The 17,128-nt window shown below is 42.8% G+C and overlaps 1 protein-coding gene across 1 annotated transcript in view; it reads right to left on the reverse strand.

Moving 5' to 3' along the window:
• The window catches only part of SH2D2A (SH2 domain containing 2A), a 90,948-nt gene that overhangs the window by 20,813 nt on the left and 53,007 nt on the right, over window positions 1-17,128 (reverse strand). The window contains exons 3-4 of the mRNA XM_069217850.1: window positions 10,781-10,992; window positions 196-285 (exon numbers count right to left, since the gene is read on the reverse strand). Coding sequence (XP_069073951.1) covers window positions 196-285; window positions 10,781-10,992 — 302 coding nt within the window. The remainder of the gene's footprint in view (window positions 1-195; window positions 286-10,780; window positions 10,993-17,128) is intronic.

Consider the following 17,128-nt stretch of genomic DNA (forward strand, 5'->3'; position numbering starts at 1 on the left):
AACAGAAGGTTGGAGACCCCTGCTCTAGATAGAGAGTGATTTATGTTCAAAGAGACAATGAAAAGTATAAAGTAAGCAAAGTGAAACATAAAAAACAACACAGGAATCCTGAGCTGGTCACGGGGCGGAAACCGGGGCAATGCCACAGACACTTCCCAGGTGTGGAAGTTGTATGTTTCACATGGTTCTACTCACCGGTAGGAAAGGACGAATCCCACTTTACTTTCACAGAAGCGGATCAGAAAACATCCCAATGGCTTATTGTGGAGCAACCCGTCTGCTTCCCTGTGTGATGAGCAGAGTGGATATGAAGGTTAAGGATGCTGTGGGATTTGTCACCTATGCACATTTCATCAAATGTAACTCTTTGTAATAGTTTATAACAGCTCGTAGTCATGTGTATACTTAATTTAAACCTTTGGTGCTCCGATTCTGAAATCGTTTTATGCAGTGCTTTAAATGGAAATATAGAAGTGCAGGTACTCACTTTTTAGAGTGCCTGTTTGCTCCTGAGACATGCTCAGTACCGGACAGGACCTGCCCATTTAAAGCACTGATTGTATGCGTGCTCCTGACCGGATTACTCCAGCCATAATAATGTTACTAGTAAGAGCAGGCGTCAATCAAATTTCTTCAGCATCAGTCTGTAAATAGCAGTGCATGGGAGATCTGTCACATTCCCAAAACACCACAAAGGACGTGAGGTGGAGTGGTGACAGAGCTGGCAGACTCAACTGATGCTAGCATTGCTTACATTGGAGCCAGCACTAACTTCTAGAATTATACTATGATTATTGCCTTTAGCTTGCTCAAGGCCCATGTTTAAACATAGGTTCATGTGTCGCGGGGCGCCAATACCTAGTGTTATCATTCAATTTTAGCTCATAACTGCAAATATTAGCTTGAACTAGCTACTGCTGATACTGGTACCAGTTAATACAAATTTTTATTTTATTTTTTTAAATTTCAGAATGAACAGGTATTGCCTTTTCAAGTAATTTTTATACAATACAGTATGTCGCCAAGTGTGAATCAGGAGTAAGATAAACAGCTGCTTCACGGTTATGATTAACTTTATTAACCCTTTCGCTGCCAGGCCTTTTCCCCCTCCGGTGCCAGGCCTTTTTTGGGGGGCTATTTGGGGCAGTTGGCCCTTAGGCCCTCATAACTTTTTGTCCACATAAGCTACCCTCCCCAAATTTGTGTCATTTTTTCCAACATTCTAGGGATTCTAGAGGTACTCAGAGTTTGTGGGTTCCCCTGAAGGAGACCATGAAAATAGCCAAAATACAGCAAAAACAAATCTTTTTTTTTTTTAAAAATGGGTAAAAGGGGCTGCAGAAGAAAGCTGATGTTTTTTCCCCTGAAAATGGCATCAACAAAGGGTTTGCAGTGCTAAAATAACAATCTTCCCAGCTTTCTGGAACAGGCAGACTTGAATCACACAAACACAATTTTGGCATTTTACTGGGACATACTCCATTTTTACTTTTTTTTGTGCTTTCAGCCTCCTTCCACTTAGTGACAGAAATCGATGTGAAACCAATGCTGGACCCCAGAAAGATAAACATTTCTGAAAAGTAGACAACATTCTGAATTGAGCAAGGGGTCCTTTGTGTATATCCTTCAAGGTTTTCCTGCAGAAAATAACAGCTGAATTAAAAAAATATTGAAATTGAGGTTAAAAAACAGCCATTTTTCTCAACGTGTTAGTCTGTAACTTTTTTCTGCGACGTCTGCTTTAAACAATATACCGTTACATCTGCTGGACTCTTCTGTTTGCGGGGATATAAAGGGCTTGTAGGTTCATCAAGAACCCTAGGTACCCAGAGCCAATAAATGAGCTGCACCTTCACATGGGTTTTCATTCTATACCTGGTATACAGCAATTCATTTGGTGAAATATAAAGACTGCAAAATAGGTATCAAGGAAACCTTTTTATTTCCAAAATGGGCACAAGATAAGGTGTTGAGAAGCAGTGGTTATTTGCACATCTCTGAATTCTGGGGTGCCTGTACTAGCATGTGAATTACGGGGCATTTCTCAAATAGACGTCTTTTTTACACACTGTCTTACATTTGGAATTAGAAAATGTAGAGAAAGACAAGGGACAATAACACTTGTTTTGCAATTCTGTGTTCCCCCCAAGTCTCCCGATAAAAATGGTACCTCACTTGCGTGGGTAGGCCTAATGCTCGCGACAGGAAACGCAACATGGACACATCACATTTTTACATTGAAATCTCACGTGTTTTTTGCAAAGTGCCTAGCTATATATTTTGGACTCTAGCTCAGCCGGCACCTAAGGGAACCTACCAAACCTGCACATTTTTTAAAACTAGACATGTAGGGGGATCCAGGATGGAGTGACTTGTGGGGGTCTCACCAGTTTTTTTTTACCCTAAATCCTTTGCAAACCTCAAAATTTGGCCAAAAGTACACTTTTACCTTACATTTCGGTGACAGAAAGTTCTGGAATCTGAGAGGAGCCACAAATTTCCTTCCACTCAGCGTTCCCCCAAGTCTCCCGTAAAAATGGTACCTCACTTGTGTGGGTAGGCCTAGCGCCTGCAACAGGAAATGCCCCAAAACCCAATGTGGACACATCACATTTTCCCATTGAAAACAGACCTGTTTTTGCAAAGTGCCTATCTGTGGATTTTGGCCTCTAGTTCAGCCGGCACCTAGGGAAACCTACCAAACCTGCGCATTTTTGAAAACTAGACACCTAGGGGAATCTAAGATGGGGTGACTTGTGAGGCTCTCACCAGGTTCCGTTACCCAGAATTCTATGCAAATCTCAAAATTTAGCCAAAAAAACACATTTTACTCTCATTTCAGTGACATAAGGTTCTGGAATCTGAGGAGCCACAAATTTCCTTCCACCCAGCATTCCCCCAAGTCTCCTGATAAAAATGGTACCTCACCCGCGGGTTAAAGAACCACAAACCATTCATTATGTTGTTACTAAAACAGTCAATCTAACTTCAGGTTTCATTTTTATTATGATCTATTTCCAATTAATTCTCTATAAATCTCTTATAATTAATTACAATTATCTACACTGAAAGCAATGGATCAGACTCGTTCATCCTTCCAAAGAAGTATGTTTCTTTCAGAAAGTTTTGTCATTTTTCAGATTACCCAAGTCAAAAAGCTAGCTGCAGGGCAGGGTCTGCAAGCTGCAAGTAGTAGCATTGGTGAAAAAAATTGCCAGGTTAAGCACCCGGTCAGATTAATTGTTTTCCATTTTGAGGAAAAACCTGTAATGACTGGACTTTGCTACAGAGATACTGGCCAGTAATTCCAGTTCTTTACTGCAAGGTCTGACAAAGTCCAGTAAAGAGCATCAAAATGCTATAAAGGCCCATACTATGAAGCTGGGATTGACAGAAGGAGACCACAACGCAAAAATGAGAATAGAAGGGTGTAGAAAATGTCTCTTTTTGCTGGATTGCCCTGTTTGCTTTAACTGATACTGTTGGTCTTTGTACTTTCTATACTAGGAGCCTGCTCACTAGGCCCCAGTGCATGTGCTCTGACCCTTAAAAACTTGTTGAACTGGTTAAAATTCATATAGGTCCCTAGTATATAGAACCCAGGGCAGGTAAGTAAAATGTCACTAGTGGACTGCAGTACCTGTCGTGCCGCCACTAAAGTGGCAATGCAAAGCATGTCTTCAGGTCTGCCCTTGCAGCCCTTGCAGCCTGAGAGTGTATTTTTATAACTACTAACTTGACCTAGAAGAATAAACCTTTTGCCTGGCCTATACATTTCTTTATAATACTTATGTCACCCCTAAAATAGTTCCTAATTCCCAGAAGGCAGAGTGCATGGTATTTAAAAAGTAGGGCATATGTACTTACGTCTTACATGTCCTGGTAGTGAAAAATCTCCTGTGTTGTTTTTCACTGTTACAAGCCTGGTTCTCCCATTGAAAAGCGGTTGGTTACATTATAGCGCATTATAATACATAACTTCAGTTTGGGAATACTTAGAACCATGATTCAAGGACTCAAACTGTTAGTAATCCAAAATCCAATCTAACAGTCAATCTGGAATCTAAATCACTATATTGGAAATACTAATTTTAGAAAATTGGTATTTTACTGTCTGAGTCAAATTTGCCTTTCCCTCAGTGTTCAGTGTCATCTGACTGTTAATGGCTCTCCTGTGGTGAGATGTGTATTGCTTCCAGACAGTGGACATAAGGCTTGTGTGTGGGGAGATATTTTAACCCTGACTGGAGCCCCATCTGGCCTGAGTCCCGGAACTTAATTAAACTTGAAATGGTGCCTATACTCTCACAAGCAGATGTAACCCATGCTTAGGTCTCCACCTTAATTGCCCTGATAGCCAACTGGGCCCCAATCCCAGCATGAGAGGGCCTGCCTATGCAACTGCTTTACAGTGACTACTAGGAAGGTTTGTCTCTTATCAGTAGCTTTACCTCTGGGTGGGCCCAGGGGCTCTGAGCAAGGCACAACATGTTCTGCTATATTGGTTTTAGGTAGAGAGGGGCGCTGTGGCAGAATGTACAGCAAAACACACACAAAGTGCTACAAAAGTGGGCAGGGGAACCCCTGGGAACTTTTTCTCCGTTGCTTAGGGTGTGACCAGGAGTTTTCTACCACCCACAGGCTAGCACTGGCATAGAACTGGCATCCCAATACCCTGCTCAGAATACCTCTGGACCTTTTGAAAACAGACTAAGGACATCACCTGATGTGACTGTTGAGCATGTGGAGAGAAACTTCAAGGGCTGGACCTGCTCCAGTTTGTACCCATTACATAAGAATGGACTGCAAGGGCTAGGTGATTAACCTTCTGTTAAGCTCCTGCTAGAAACTCAAATCTCTGCTCAGTTGACCAGTTTAACTAGATTTCTACTGGAGCCTGCTGGTGGCTTCTGGAAGAATGAGATCTAACCTACAAGTGGTGCCTAAAAAGGTCCTGGCCCCATGGCTGGTGTTAAGGGTGTACTCATTTCCCTTCAAAACTGCAAGGCTGGATACTTAGAAACTTTTTTCTGATCTTTTTAAAAAAAGAACAAGAGGCTACCACGTCAAACTGCCACTCGGACTCAACTTGCTGGGTGGCCCCACTGGAAGAACCTTGATTTCCAAAACGTTTCTTAGACCAAATGTAGAGGACTTCACCGGGACCAATACTGAGCATCACCCTGACAACAATGATAATAACTTTCTGGGCTGCAACTTCGCACTTCGCCTGTTTGGAGTTTCACCACCTTTGACGTTGAGAGTCATGAACTTCCTGCTAGAGCTGAGGCTACCACTATGGTCCTGCACTACAGTTGGCTGATGTGGACAAGCCACTCTTTGGAACAAGTCTGCCGCCCGAACCACCGATGACCTTGTCAACAAGGACTTTTCTCCAGAAATAAATATAAGTCTGAAGGTAAACTTCCCACTGGGATGAACCTGGTGCCTGCAGCCGACCTGCAGTCCATCACGGTGAGCCTTAACATTTAACTTTGATCCGATGTATCACGACTAGACTGCTACGGTTGGCGCTTTGTGCTTTTTGGAGCTAGAATGATTTCCTAGTCCCTACATCCTATGTTTGTAATTCTGGTGTCTACTTGCTCAATAACTTTATCTCTATTTTTGTAAATTAAGGCGGCATCTTTATTGTGTTGTAATTTCTATTTTTAACAGTTTTGGTACTGATAAATGCTTTGCACATTTCTCCTAGGTTATGTGTGTCTACTCTGTTCTCAGCTACCAAGCGTTCAGCTCATGTTTACATTACTGAGACCTAACAGAGCTGAGTAAGGAATAGTGTCATTATTACTTGAAGAAGACTACCATACATTTCAACTAATAATCCACTTTTTCACAAAGGCAATTTGTATGCTACTTCAAAAAAGGATCTTGAGAAGAGCAATCTTGTGGGACCCCTAGCATTACTGATGGGCTGGAATGTTTGCTAAGCTTTCCCCTTTCATTAAGAGTGTCTACAGGCTGTATAAACCTCCATCCCACAATAATACTAATACCAGCAATGGCTCTCTACTCATCTTTGTTCTCACTTCATAGCATAGATGGGCCCTATACAATGGGTTCCAGCATAAGCTCTACTCCATTAAAGAGAGTATTCCTACAGCTTCTCCTCTAGTATTTAATGCCAATTGATTTAAAGAAAGGAGACTGCTTTCTTTCTATATTTATAGACTTTAGGTTTTGTTCCCATAATAACAACAAATTTATCAAAGCTGTGATCTCTTCTGATGGGGCAATAGCATTCCTTAAAGAGACTTCCTTATCCTTCCACAAACCACTATGGAAGAGACTCACTTGGAACATCATTTGCTCATTTGGCACATAGGTTAGGAAAGTCTGGGATCCTTGTTTATTGTTCACTGGCTCATATGATAGAAAGTGCCAGATGTATTCTGTTTGAAAAACCCTATTCATTGACTAACCCCCACAGTTATTTAAGAATGGGTGTCTTGTTTCTATTAATGTTTCTGTTAAAGAAAAGGCCAAGTTACACATATTCCAATCAAGGGTACTTTGAAGTTGTGGTTAGTTTACAAATGGGGCTGGTTTATGTAGTGGATTTGACACATAGCACTGAAATATAGGTACTCTTGGGGTTCTGCTCAGAATATTGCAGGTGTTGTGGGTGATGGTAATTGATCTCACGTCAAGGTCAGAATGCACCAATCCTGTACTGTGAATACATGGATACTTTCTTCTGTCCCTCACCTCCCTCACCTCTCCCACCACTAACCACACACTATAAGAATATGTTGGTGACTAGTAGAAATGATGAAAGAGTAATGGAATTAGAGAGAAAAACGAGACATTGGATATCATGACTCCGACTCATCCTTTTGCTGGCTGCTGCCTTTTTGTGAAAGTGGATATCGAAAAGCAGAATGAGATAACCATAACTTCCACACCCACTTTAATGTTCATGACCTACCCTTAATCTGACAGATGCAATTATGAACATTCAAAATAAGTTTGCATATTATATTACATATCACATTACATTTACCACTTAGAAAGGAATGACTATGAATGTAGTATTATTTATTGGTTCAAGGATGGGTTATTATTTAATGACATTTTCCTTTTAGATGTTGTTATATATTGGTACAATTGTTAGGTCACAAGCAGTGTATTTGGTGTGTGAGTTATGTTTGCAAAGGCTGTTTGTTACTTTACCATAAGTTGTGAATTTCAGTGTTTTTCGGTTTTATTTCAAAACCATTATTGTACTTTAACTGTGTTTTAGGCAAATTTCTGAGTTTGGTTTTAAATATAATAATTTGAACTTTAATTCCACAATAACCTTTAGCTTTTTCATGGAATTTGTGTTTTTTAATCATAGATACGTCTTCCAAAATATCCAAGCACCCAACCATCTGTGGGCGTGAGTCTTTGGTGATGCACAGCAGAGATTTACTGCAGGGCCTGGCCAGTGGCCAGGTCCTGTACACAACCATTCACAGATGGCTAACACCAGCTGGAAATGGCCTTCGGGCTTCAAAAACTGGCATTAAATTTGACAGGCCTTTAGAATGTTGGTTTTTCTATCGAAACGCTACGTTTTTTGCAGATCACTCAAAGGGGAAACATTTAAAGTGGGGTGGGTTACAAAACCCTTTATATAGTAATGCCTTTAGTGCCTTATCCCAGATCTGCACACAATGTAAGAGGCCGTTGTCCTGATCACCTTAGTCTTCGTATATTGTGGTTCATGCAAACCCGTCCAAGGGATGACGAGCTAACTAGGGAGGTCAAAACAGAATTGATTTGCAAATAATTTTAGATCTAGTTAATGAATCAGCATGACTTTTGATAGGCTGCTAGCGAGTTGAGTGTATTGCTGAAATCTAAAGTTTCTGGTAGATGTGACACAAGGCATTGTAAATGAAAAAGAACAGCAAACAGTCAAATAATCAGCAGCATAAGTATATGTTTTAAGTATAGTAACAATAATAGTAACATGAAGCAAAATACAGCTTGTTGAATATTTCTGTCTTTAACAATGCTGCAGTTCTAATATTTCTCCTGAATGAGATGTTACTGACAAACCAGATTCCAGGAGAGGTTGACCCATTCTTCCCCTGCTTGTGGGATGAGTAAGCAAGCGGCAGTGAAAACAATATGGCCGCCAAGGACCCTGTGGGCATCCTGAGACCAGAGGTAGCCGAGGCGCAGGCCGGAGCTCGCAGAAGATATGCGCTGCCACAGGGGCTGGTCTCAACCAAGGAGACAAACAGGTAAGGAGAAATGCTTGCAATATCTAAATAACCAACATATATAGTTTAAGAAAGTGAACACCTGAAAGAAATTATACATGCTAATTATACTAGCAATGCATTAGGGGCATCGTTCATACCGCAGCACGTTTCATCCAGGGCCTGCGGAAATATGATCACATTACCCCATCCTGATGGAACTCTATTGGATACATTTGCCAGTCATCACCGTCTTCAAAACCGGCCTCTTCATTTTAAATAAGCGGAATCATTTACAAACTAATCACAAACAGCATCCCCACTTATCTTACAGATAACCTCATCATATCTGGTGGTTCTCAGCACACCCTCATCCATGACCGGATCAGACAGAAGACTAAGAAGTGTAAAAAACTAATATAAGACAGCAGGCCTTTTTCATCTCTACACCCAGTATACAGAACAACATCCCTGTGTCAATCAGGACCGCCACGCTGCTCCAGATTAGGAAAGAGTTGAAGATTCACCTCTTTAAAGCACACTACATCACAATGCATTAACTTTCCACAACCCAGCTTCCTCTCTTATTACTTGTTGACTTTATGTTTGTCTTTGACCAAGTAGAGTGCTCCACTGCCTTTTGGCTAGGTTCGTGCTATTGGAAAACCACTTACATGCATACATACACCATACCACAAGGCACACTTTGTACATTATAAAAATGTGTTTATTTATAAGTACATACTACTGTGTCTGCATTATTGACTCTGTAGTTACTGTTCGGTTAGTACATCAAAGGGCATACAATATTTGATTCCTTAATAATCTTTGTGCAAATTGACTTAAGTGTACAAAACCTTTCAGATGTTTGACTAAAACACATCAACCAAGCCATGAGGAGTTTGTGAAGATCCATGAACAGACGTAGGAATACTAGAGGTGGAGTTGAAAAAATGAATTCCCCTCATTTTAATTGCAAGAGGAAACGTTCTGCTGTGTAGTTAAAAATGCAGCTTGAAGGATTTCATCCAAATTTAGAGGACCTAAACATTTCTTGATCTATATTTGTTTCAAGAAAATCAATCAAGAGTTTTTGTAAAATAGAAAAAACAGAAAAGCAAAGAAAGGGGCCTAGTGAGGGAACAGCTGAAGATATTTCAAACAGTTAAAAAGTTTAGTTATGATTATTGAATAAAACCTAAAAACGGTACAATGTATTAGTTATTTTGAACTATGCAACAATAACTACTCTAATGTACTGGTTATGACCTCACATATGATAGGGCATGATGGACAAAGCTGAACTCCATGCCAAATGACTTGTAGGAGTAAGGCTATTGAGTGACCGGATTGGTCTGAAGCCAAATCCTGTAATCAAAGGGAGAGAGCACTGAGAATCAAAGTGACAGCCTGGCCAGAGGCCAGTACCTGAACTCCAAGTACCTGATAATGGCCATAGGGCATGCCCAAATTGCATTTTGGCAGATGCATTGAACTTCCCTGCAGATAGGCCAATCACCTTCAGTAGGCGGATTCTTACAGAAGTGAGCCCTACCGCAGCAACTTTCACACTCAAGCTGTCGTCATGAGAGGTGCACTAGTGGGCATGGGTTGTGGTTTCAATACACACCATAAGTAGTATTTGGTTTTTGTGTCATAACATTAATGTCCCTTATTCGTCAGCTTTTGTGGACTATATAAATAGCTTCGCTTTTAAATTAAAAAAAGGTCAATGAGCTGTTTATCAAGTTATTACAAAATATTTCTTGAGATTATATATGGCCCTATTTAAAGTCCGGGCAGTGGGAACACCGCCGTGCAGTGGTGGAGCTCCTGCCCACCAAGCCTACAGTTTTCCCGCTCTAATCAAATTCAGGGGAAGTGCCAGGCTTACACTGGCAGAGTCTCACCTGCCTCAGCTTACATTAAACTCTGACATAGTGGCCTACCCACCAAGGACCAGGTCACAGTGACGATCGTCCCACTGTACTGAGATTGGGGCAATAGTTACTAATTTCCCCCAACCTTGTCTGTCATGTAAGGCAGGGGAAATGTAGAATGAGCTCCAAATATACGGACAAAACCTCCCTGAATGTCAGAGTTTTTTCTTTTTTTCTTTATAGAAAATAGTTTGTCACTGCGGACGTTTTCTTTAATCCAAAATGTTTACTGAACAGATGCTTTAAACAAGGCTACCCCTTGAAAAACCTTAAGGACGGGAAAGAGAGCCTTCTTCTCATCTAGAGATCCCGCCAGGCAGGCATGGATCTCTAAATAAAGTGGTCGCTACTCTGCCAGAGCGGAGGAGGCCATGGCCTAGCCACACCTTGCAGACCTGTAGACAGACCACCAGGGTCTAAAGTACCCTAGTAGCTTCTACTCAAAATGAGACTCATTCATTCTGCTTTCACTATGTGGCCTCCAAACAAAAAGTAAGACCTTCGGTCTTCCAGAGTTACTTTAAAATGATGGTTGAAATCTGTAAAATCGAAAAAAAAAATTTTTTAAGGAAATAGGGCTGCATCAACGCAACAGTTTTGAAAGGAAGGCAATTTCATTCTCACCTCCTTGTGACGAATCCATGAAACCATTCTGGTGTCTCTCCCTCCTGTAGAATTCTGATCTCCTGTGTCTCCTTGAACCATCGCTTGGTCTCTGCTTGGAAGTCGGCTAGGGATTCTGCCGGGATAAATGCTGATGTGGTTCCCCTCACTGGATCCTCCCTGTGGCATACCTGCGAATCCACATGGCCTGCCCACCAAGGAGTGCAAGTGAACTAAATCAATAAACAGAAAGGTGTCTTGTTTCAGTCCTGTGTTCTTTTATTCCCAAAGACAAACTGACCTAGAGATATTTTCAGAACAGCTAGGGAACTCAAAAAAACACTTGGGTTGGGGCAAATGGCAATGATGACAGGACCAAGAAAAGGGGCTAGACGTGTTTGATGAAACATAAACGATCCAACCCACACAATGAACAACAGAAAGGATCCAGTGTTTCCAATAACCAGAGAATATAATGGAGTTCTTGACCTATGCACCACCTACCGAGAATATTTTAAGTACACCAGAGATCCTAGCATGGGACTGCACACAATAAGCCATTCAAATCAGAAACAAAAAGAATGAATAAGTATGGGAATCATTTAGATTACTTACCAACTTAGCAGCTCTTCTACCGAAACCTTTACCATCAGTAAATGAAGCTGGCTCGGGGGACTAGACACACCTTCCACCCATTCCCGTGAACCTTCCACTTGTGGCCCAGCTACACTTCTCAACACATGTACCATTGTTCATCACCATCACTTAAAACTGATAACTCTACACTCACTACACAATATTTACTCAGCAAACAACCTCAGACATGTTAACAACATTCCCGGAAACTACCAACACAGCTACACTGCTTAAGATCATTTTCCTCAAACAAATCCAATCAACTAGCACCCACATATTTTAACTCATCTATGCCTTTCATAATAAGACACAAGCTGGCAACAATTTTGTACTGGCCTTTTGAATAATGTGGCACAGCCAGATGGGACAGCATGAAATGGTCAACGTATAGGCTGCTTTATTGGCCAGTTGAACTGGCCTTTCAAAATGGCCTATCAGGGAATTCCAGATGTCTAGACTGCCTGAGGGCTATTCCAACACTGGAAGTCCTTTTGACAACATGAAAGAATAAACCCCAAGGCTTACATGGAATCTACTGCAACATTCCCAAATTATTTCCTGCATGTCATCTCGATGTCTTCCTTGATAATTCTAATGACCTCTTGAACTAACCTTTTATGGTAAGGAACATGTCATGCCAGTCTCGTATGAACGACCCCAACAGATTGTTTTTGTTTTGCACAAGTAGCAAATGAAACTGTTGACATGAAAAATGCAATATGCTAGAAGAATCAAAAATATCCTATATTTTGGTAAGATTAAAAATGTCCTTCCACAAATGATGGCACATATTCTTCAAGGAATTCTGGACATTCACTAGGACATAGAGGAATATCAACTCTTCAGATAGTTTCCTTAAATACAAATCAAAACACGTTTTGATAAACTGCTACTCAAGCAGGTCGCAAAAAAACTGAAACAATTTTTTGGGACTAAAACATAAATGGCTATCATGTGCCAACATAAACAACATGCTTTTAACCCTTCAGGAGTCATAAGCTTTCCGCCCAGAAGCAAAAACTTATGGTCAAAGATAACTTGTGTTTGATTTTTCTAAAGGGTTTCGTAGTCTCCTGCTGGACACATAACTGCTTCACCTCCCCCCCCCCCCCTAAGGGCTGGTCTCACACCCACTCCACAACCACCCAACACAGGCATCCGAGTGATGCCTGCTAATAAAAGGGGTCAGGCACACGAGCCCTAAGTCAGGTATCACCTATACCACTGGTGTCCACGTGGTTCTTCTACCCCACTATGAGGGGCAAAGGCCCATTTCCTTACATTGGCAACAAGGTGGCTGTTCCCACCGTGCCACACCACTGTCCCTCTCTCCTGGCTTCCAGCCTCCAGCCCGGGATTTCCCTGCGGGCGCCCATCTTGGCAGTAGGTCAGCGCCGTGGGAGGGAGATGAGCCCTCTCTGCCCTCCAGTAGAATACTCAGGCCAGCGCTGCAGGTCGTGGCAAGGTAAGGCACCTTACCCGCTACAGAATTAAAGAAAGAACACCCCTAAGCCCGTCCTGAAAGGCCCGTCGAGAGACTGCTCTCCCACCCAAACCAAGTGCCTACAGGGGAGAGAAGCAGGCTTCATTGCACCAGACAGGAGGCCCATGCCCAATTACAGGGAGGTGGGTGTTTGGGCGGCAAATAAGTCAGTACCACATACCTTGCCCCGTTGCTTGCTTGTGCCCCAGTTTGCAGCATGGAGGCACTGCACCGAGATCTGTTGCATGGAAAGACATCAAGGACAGGCCTGAAGAATGCTGCACACCCCCTGGTGGCCCTTTAGCACCATTGCATGCTGCAAAAGAGCTGTTTCTTGGCATAACACCAAAAGGGGAAACAGAATGCAGGGCGGAAAGGAACCTGTCTCCCGCAGCAGCCAGTTGCATCCACCAGATATCTCTACGGGCACAGAAGAAGCCAAAATGCACTGCATCAAATGCACTAGATCGTCACCTGCCAAGAGTGGTAACACCAGTAAACACTACCAAAGTGAGACAGCACCAGTGAAGCAGAGACGAAGCAGACAGCCTGACTCCCTGAAGACGGGGGGAAGTGGGTTAGATGCGCTGAGCAGCGAAAGGAAGGAGAGCGCTCGGACCTTGGTCTCTGCACAACAGAGGAGTAGAAGCTTTACAGGAGGACACCTGGAACACAAGGTGCAATCCACCGAATGCCACACACTAAAGAGACTGAGAACCCCAGAGACACCAGATTGTTTGTCTAAGCCTGTCAGATGGACACAGTCCCACACAGGAGAAGGTCCAAGGAAAGGAAGCCCAGACCAGAAGGTGGACAGAATCCCACAATGCCCGACTGTGGACCAGACACCAGAACCCCACAATCCTGTACCCTCAAGGTACATGCTGCCCACACCATCTCACCATGCCCGCTGATGGTGAGATATCAAGGCACAAGAACTGTGCCTTCGAGTAAATGGGAGGCAGAAGGAAGGTTACCTGCCATCTATGGAGTGGAGCTCTGGGAAGATCCTTGAAGCGGAGACATGCAAAGTGTAGATGGATGTCACATCAACCTGAAGAGAAGACACACAGTCCTACAGACACAAAGCGATTCATGAAAGGAAAGGCACAGTCCTACAGACAGGACAGGACCTGCGAGAGGTCCATGATGGGAGACGGTGCACAGTCCTATGAACAGGAAGGAACCAACGAAAGGTCCATGAAGAGAAAAGGTTCAGTCCTACAGACAGGACAGGACCTGAAAAAGATCCATGAAGGGAGAAGACGCACTGTCCTACAAACAGGACGGGACTGGCAAGAGGTGCCTAAGAAGAACACTGCCAACACATAGCCTTTCGCAACCCAGTACTAGAAGAAGAGGAAAGCACACGTGACGCTTGGCCAGACGCAACATTGCAATGGAGAACTGAAGAAAGTAGAGAGGAGAGAAGGGTGTGTGGTTATACCTGTCACACTGAAGATCCTGATGACCACAGGTGCGCAAGAGAACTAATCAAGGGTGACAAGACAGAGGACTCATGCAACTACATGAGAGTGCACCTACTCACATAAGCAAGCCACCTTTGTGGAGCGATGTAACTAGTGACAGCCCAGAGGAAGAACCAAAAGTAAGCCGCACATATGTGTGAATTGCGTAGCTGCCCCATGCTTCCAGTGCGACTGTCCAGCCACAATCATGGGCTGCGTGATGAATGATGGCATCTCTGCTAAGAACTCCACATGCCCTGGGAGAAGAACAGCACCAGCAATACACCGAGCTATGAGCTGCAAAGACCCTCCAGTCACGCTAACTCCCTGCATGTCCTTGCTACCTGTCGTACAAGTTGTCTAATGGTAAGAACATCAGCATGCATCATCGTAGCTACTGAAGGAGCGTCTCACAACCAGAGTGGAGCTTACACCAGCAATTCACCAAGAGACCAAGGAGGCACCCCTGGCACTGTGAGGGACCAACCATCTAGACACTATCCGCTAGTCCTACCCACACCTGGGTCCTGTCGTTGAGCACACCCGACCATGAGTCATCTATCTTTCTGGTTGCAGGAGTCACTTGGCCATGGCTCTGTTGGTGGTCCTGAAGTGGCCCCACATGCCCACACGCAGCCGAGCACAGTCCACGTGGTCTGTAGCGACCTTTTGGAAAGTGCCTCAAGGGAATTCCCCCCACAAGAAATGGGCCCTAAGCCAGGCTGGTGCCCTTTAAAAGTAGTGGGGCTGCATGTTCCTTTTGTGTCACTCCAAAAATGAATGGAATGCAAACTATTATCACCTCTTTGCATTCTGTTCCTTCTTGGAGTGACACAAAAGGAACGCATACCTAAATTCAGCATTGTGACTACATGTTACCTACCTTTTATCAAGGAGATTGCTATCTGAAATGAAGCTGCTCTGCTCATCCGGCTCTACCTCTTGTGATTTCATTGTCCAGTGGGAGTTTGCCTATGTCGGCCCACTGAAGCCAAACCAATCCCAATGCTGCTTTTTAAAATATAGAGTATTAGACTTTCTTTGAAGTGCATGAGAGCAGCGCTGGGATTCCCTCAACTAAAAGTAAACACGTGTTTCACTCTGTCCTGGCACACCCAAATGTATGTTAGGCACTTTAGAGTTTATCAAGATAGCATTTTCCTTTAAAACAATTTAGTGATAAAAACCTCCCAGAATCCTCCTCAGACCCCCTTAAAACACATCATCCTATTGCTGTACAATGTATGTAACCCCACCCTCCATTAAACATGGCACTGGTTATGCAGCAAAAGAGTCACATTTTCTTTCTCAAATTCTTCTCATGCCTCCACTCTATAATACTTATTATAGGAATGGCAACTTACAATTTACCACTGAGACATAATTTGTGCTGCTTAGTAGACTTTAGTGTGGCAGAAACACTCACCAGTGAAACATAGCTCTGTCTGAAATCTTTAACCTGCCAATGGTTATTGAAATCCTTGTCTGCTGTTATCATCCAAATATTGTCTATTCAATCTTAATCTCGCAAATAGGTGCCGCTCTCGATTATTTTCCTCAATAATATAATCAGATAAAGTCAACAACAAGTTACACACAGCAATCTTTGGGATAAACCTTCTGCATAACACTCATCTAGTAATTTCCCCCCAGGCTCCTGCCTGTTTAATATGTGTAATAACTGCAGTTGATACATTTTCTACATAAGGCAGGACAAGGTTTAGCATTATAGTCATGATAAATTAATCAAAACATATTACATATTACATTAGCCTTTCACGAGGGCCCCAACACCAAGAAAACTTGGCTTTTGTCACACAACCTTACTACACCATTTTCACACTCCTTTTTAAGAGCAGAAACTTCTCACATAGCACCGTCCCCCTAATTTAACTTTTTTCGTCTAGGAGCACAGAATGATCCATTACCTTGTCATCAAAAATATGTTCCTTAATTTGGAAAATTTTTCAGCAAAGGGGACACTACTCTAGACTTTTCTTAGTGAAACATTGTGCAAATAACCATTCACTAGTGGTCAGTCGATGAGACTATCACATTCACAAGACACAGCCAGCATCCTCAGAGCAGCAGTGCGACTGTGTTATTATTTCATGACTCTTCCAACTCTGGTGAAAAGGCTGAAGCATTCCACCATAACACTTGGTTTCCCTTGGATATTAGTCTCTGTTTCCCAGTCTCCTCATACTAATTCCAGTTTTCTGCATCAGGTAAGGTTGAGGCTTCTGGTCGAAAGGTGGCCATCAAGCTATCACAATTCTGATGACCGTCTGCACCGAAAGCACAAATCAAAAGTGTGTTTTGCTTTCAGGGTAACACCCCCTGCTGTTGATGGCCACCAAACATGTTAGTGACATTCTTACACCACACATTCCCTTAATGGGTGGTTGCCAGAGAATCAAAAAGAATTAGAGGAAAATAGACATTTTGCATCACAGAGCACCCCGAATAAAGACCTAAAACTTCATGACACACACGAGGGAAGAGTTTAGCTAGTCCAGAAGGTATATGGAAGGTCACAAGCCAGCAATTCAAACTTCCCAGGAAAGAATCTGAGAGAAATGAAAATGCAAATCTGGAATGGACTCTTAATTTTAACGTGAGCTATTGCTGTAAAATTGAAACAATTTTAGTCAGGCTCCTACAATGCTCTGGGTCATACCCTATCAGCAAGGTCTTGACTATGACAAATGCACATTTAGTTGGTGCTTACGACTGCAAGCTCGCCCACAGTGACAATAAGGTGGCACAGTGGCATGACTG

The sequence above is a fragment of the Pleurodeles waltl genome, chromosome 12 (assembly GCF_031143425.1).
Source record: "Pleurodeles waltl isolate 20211129_DDA chromosome 12, aPleWal1.hap1.20221129, whole genome shotgun sequence".
In the NCBI taxonomy this organism is placed as follows: domain Eukaryota; kingdom Metazoa; phylum Chordata; class Amphibia; order Caudata; family Salamandridae; genus Pleurodeles; species Pleurodeles waltl.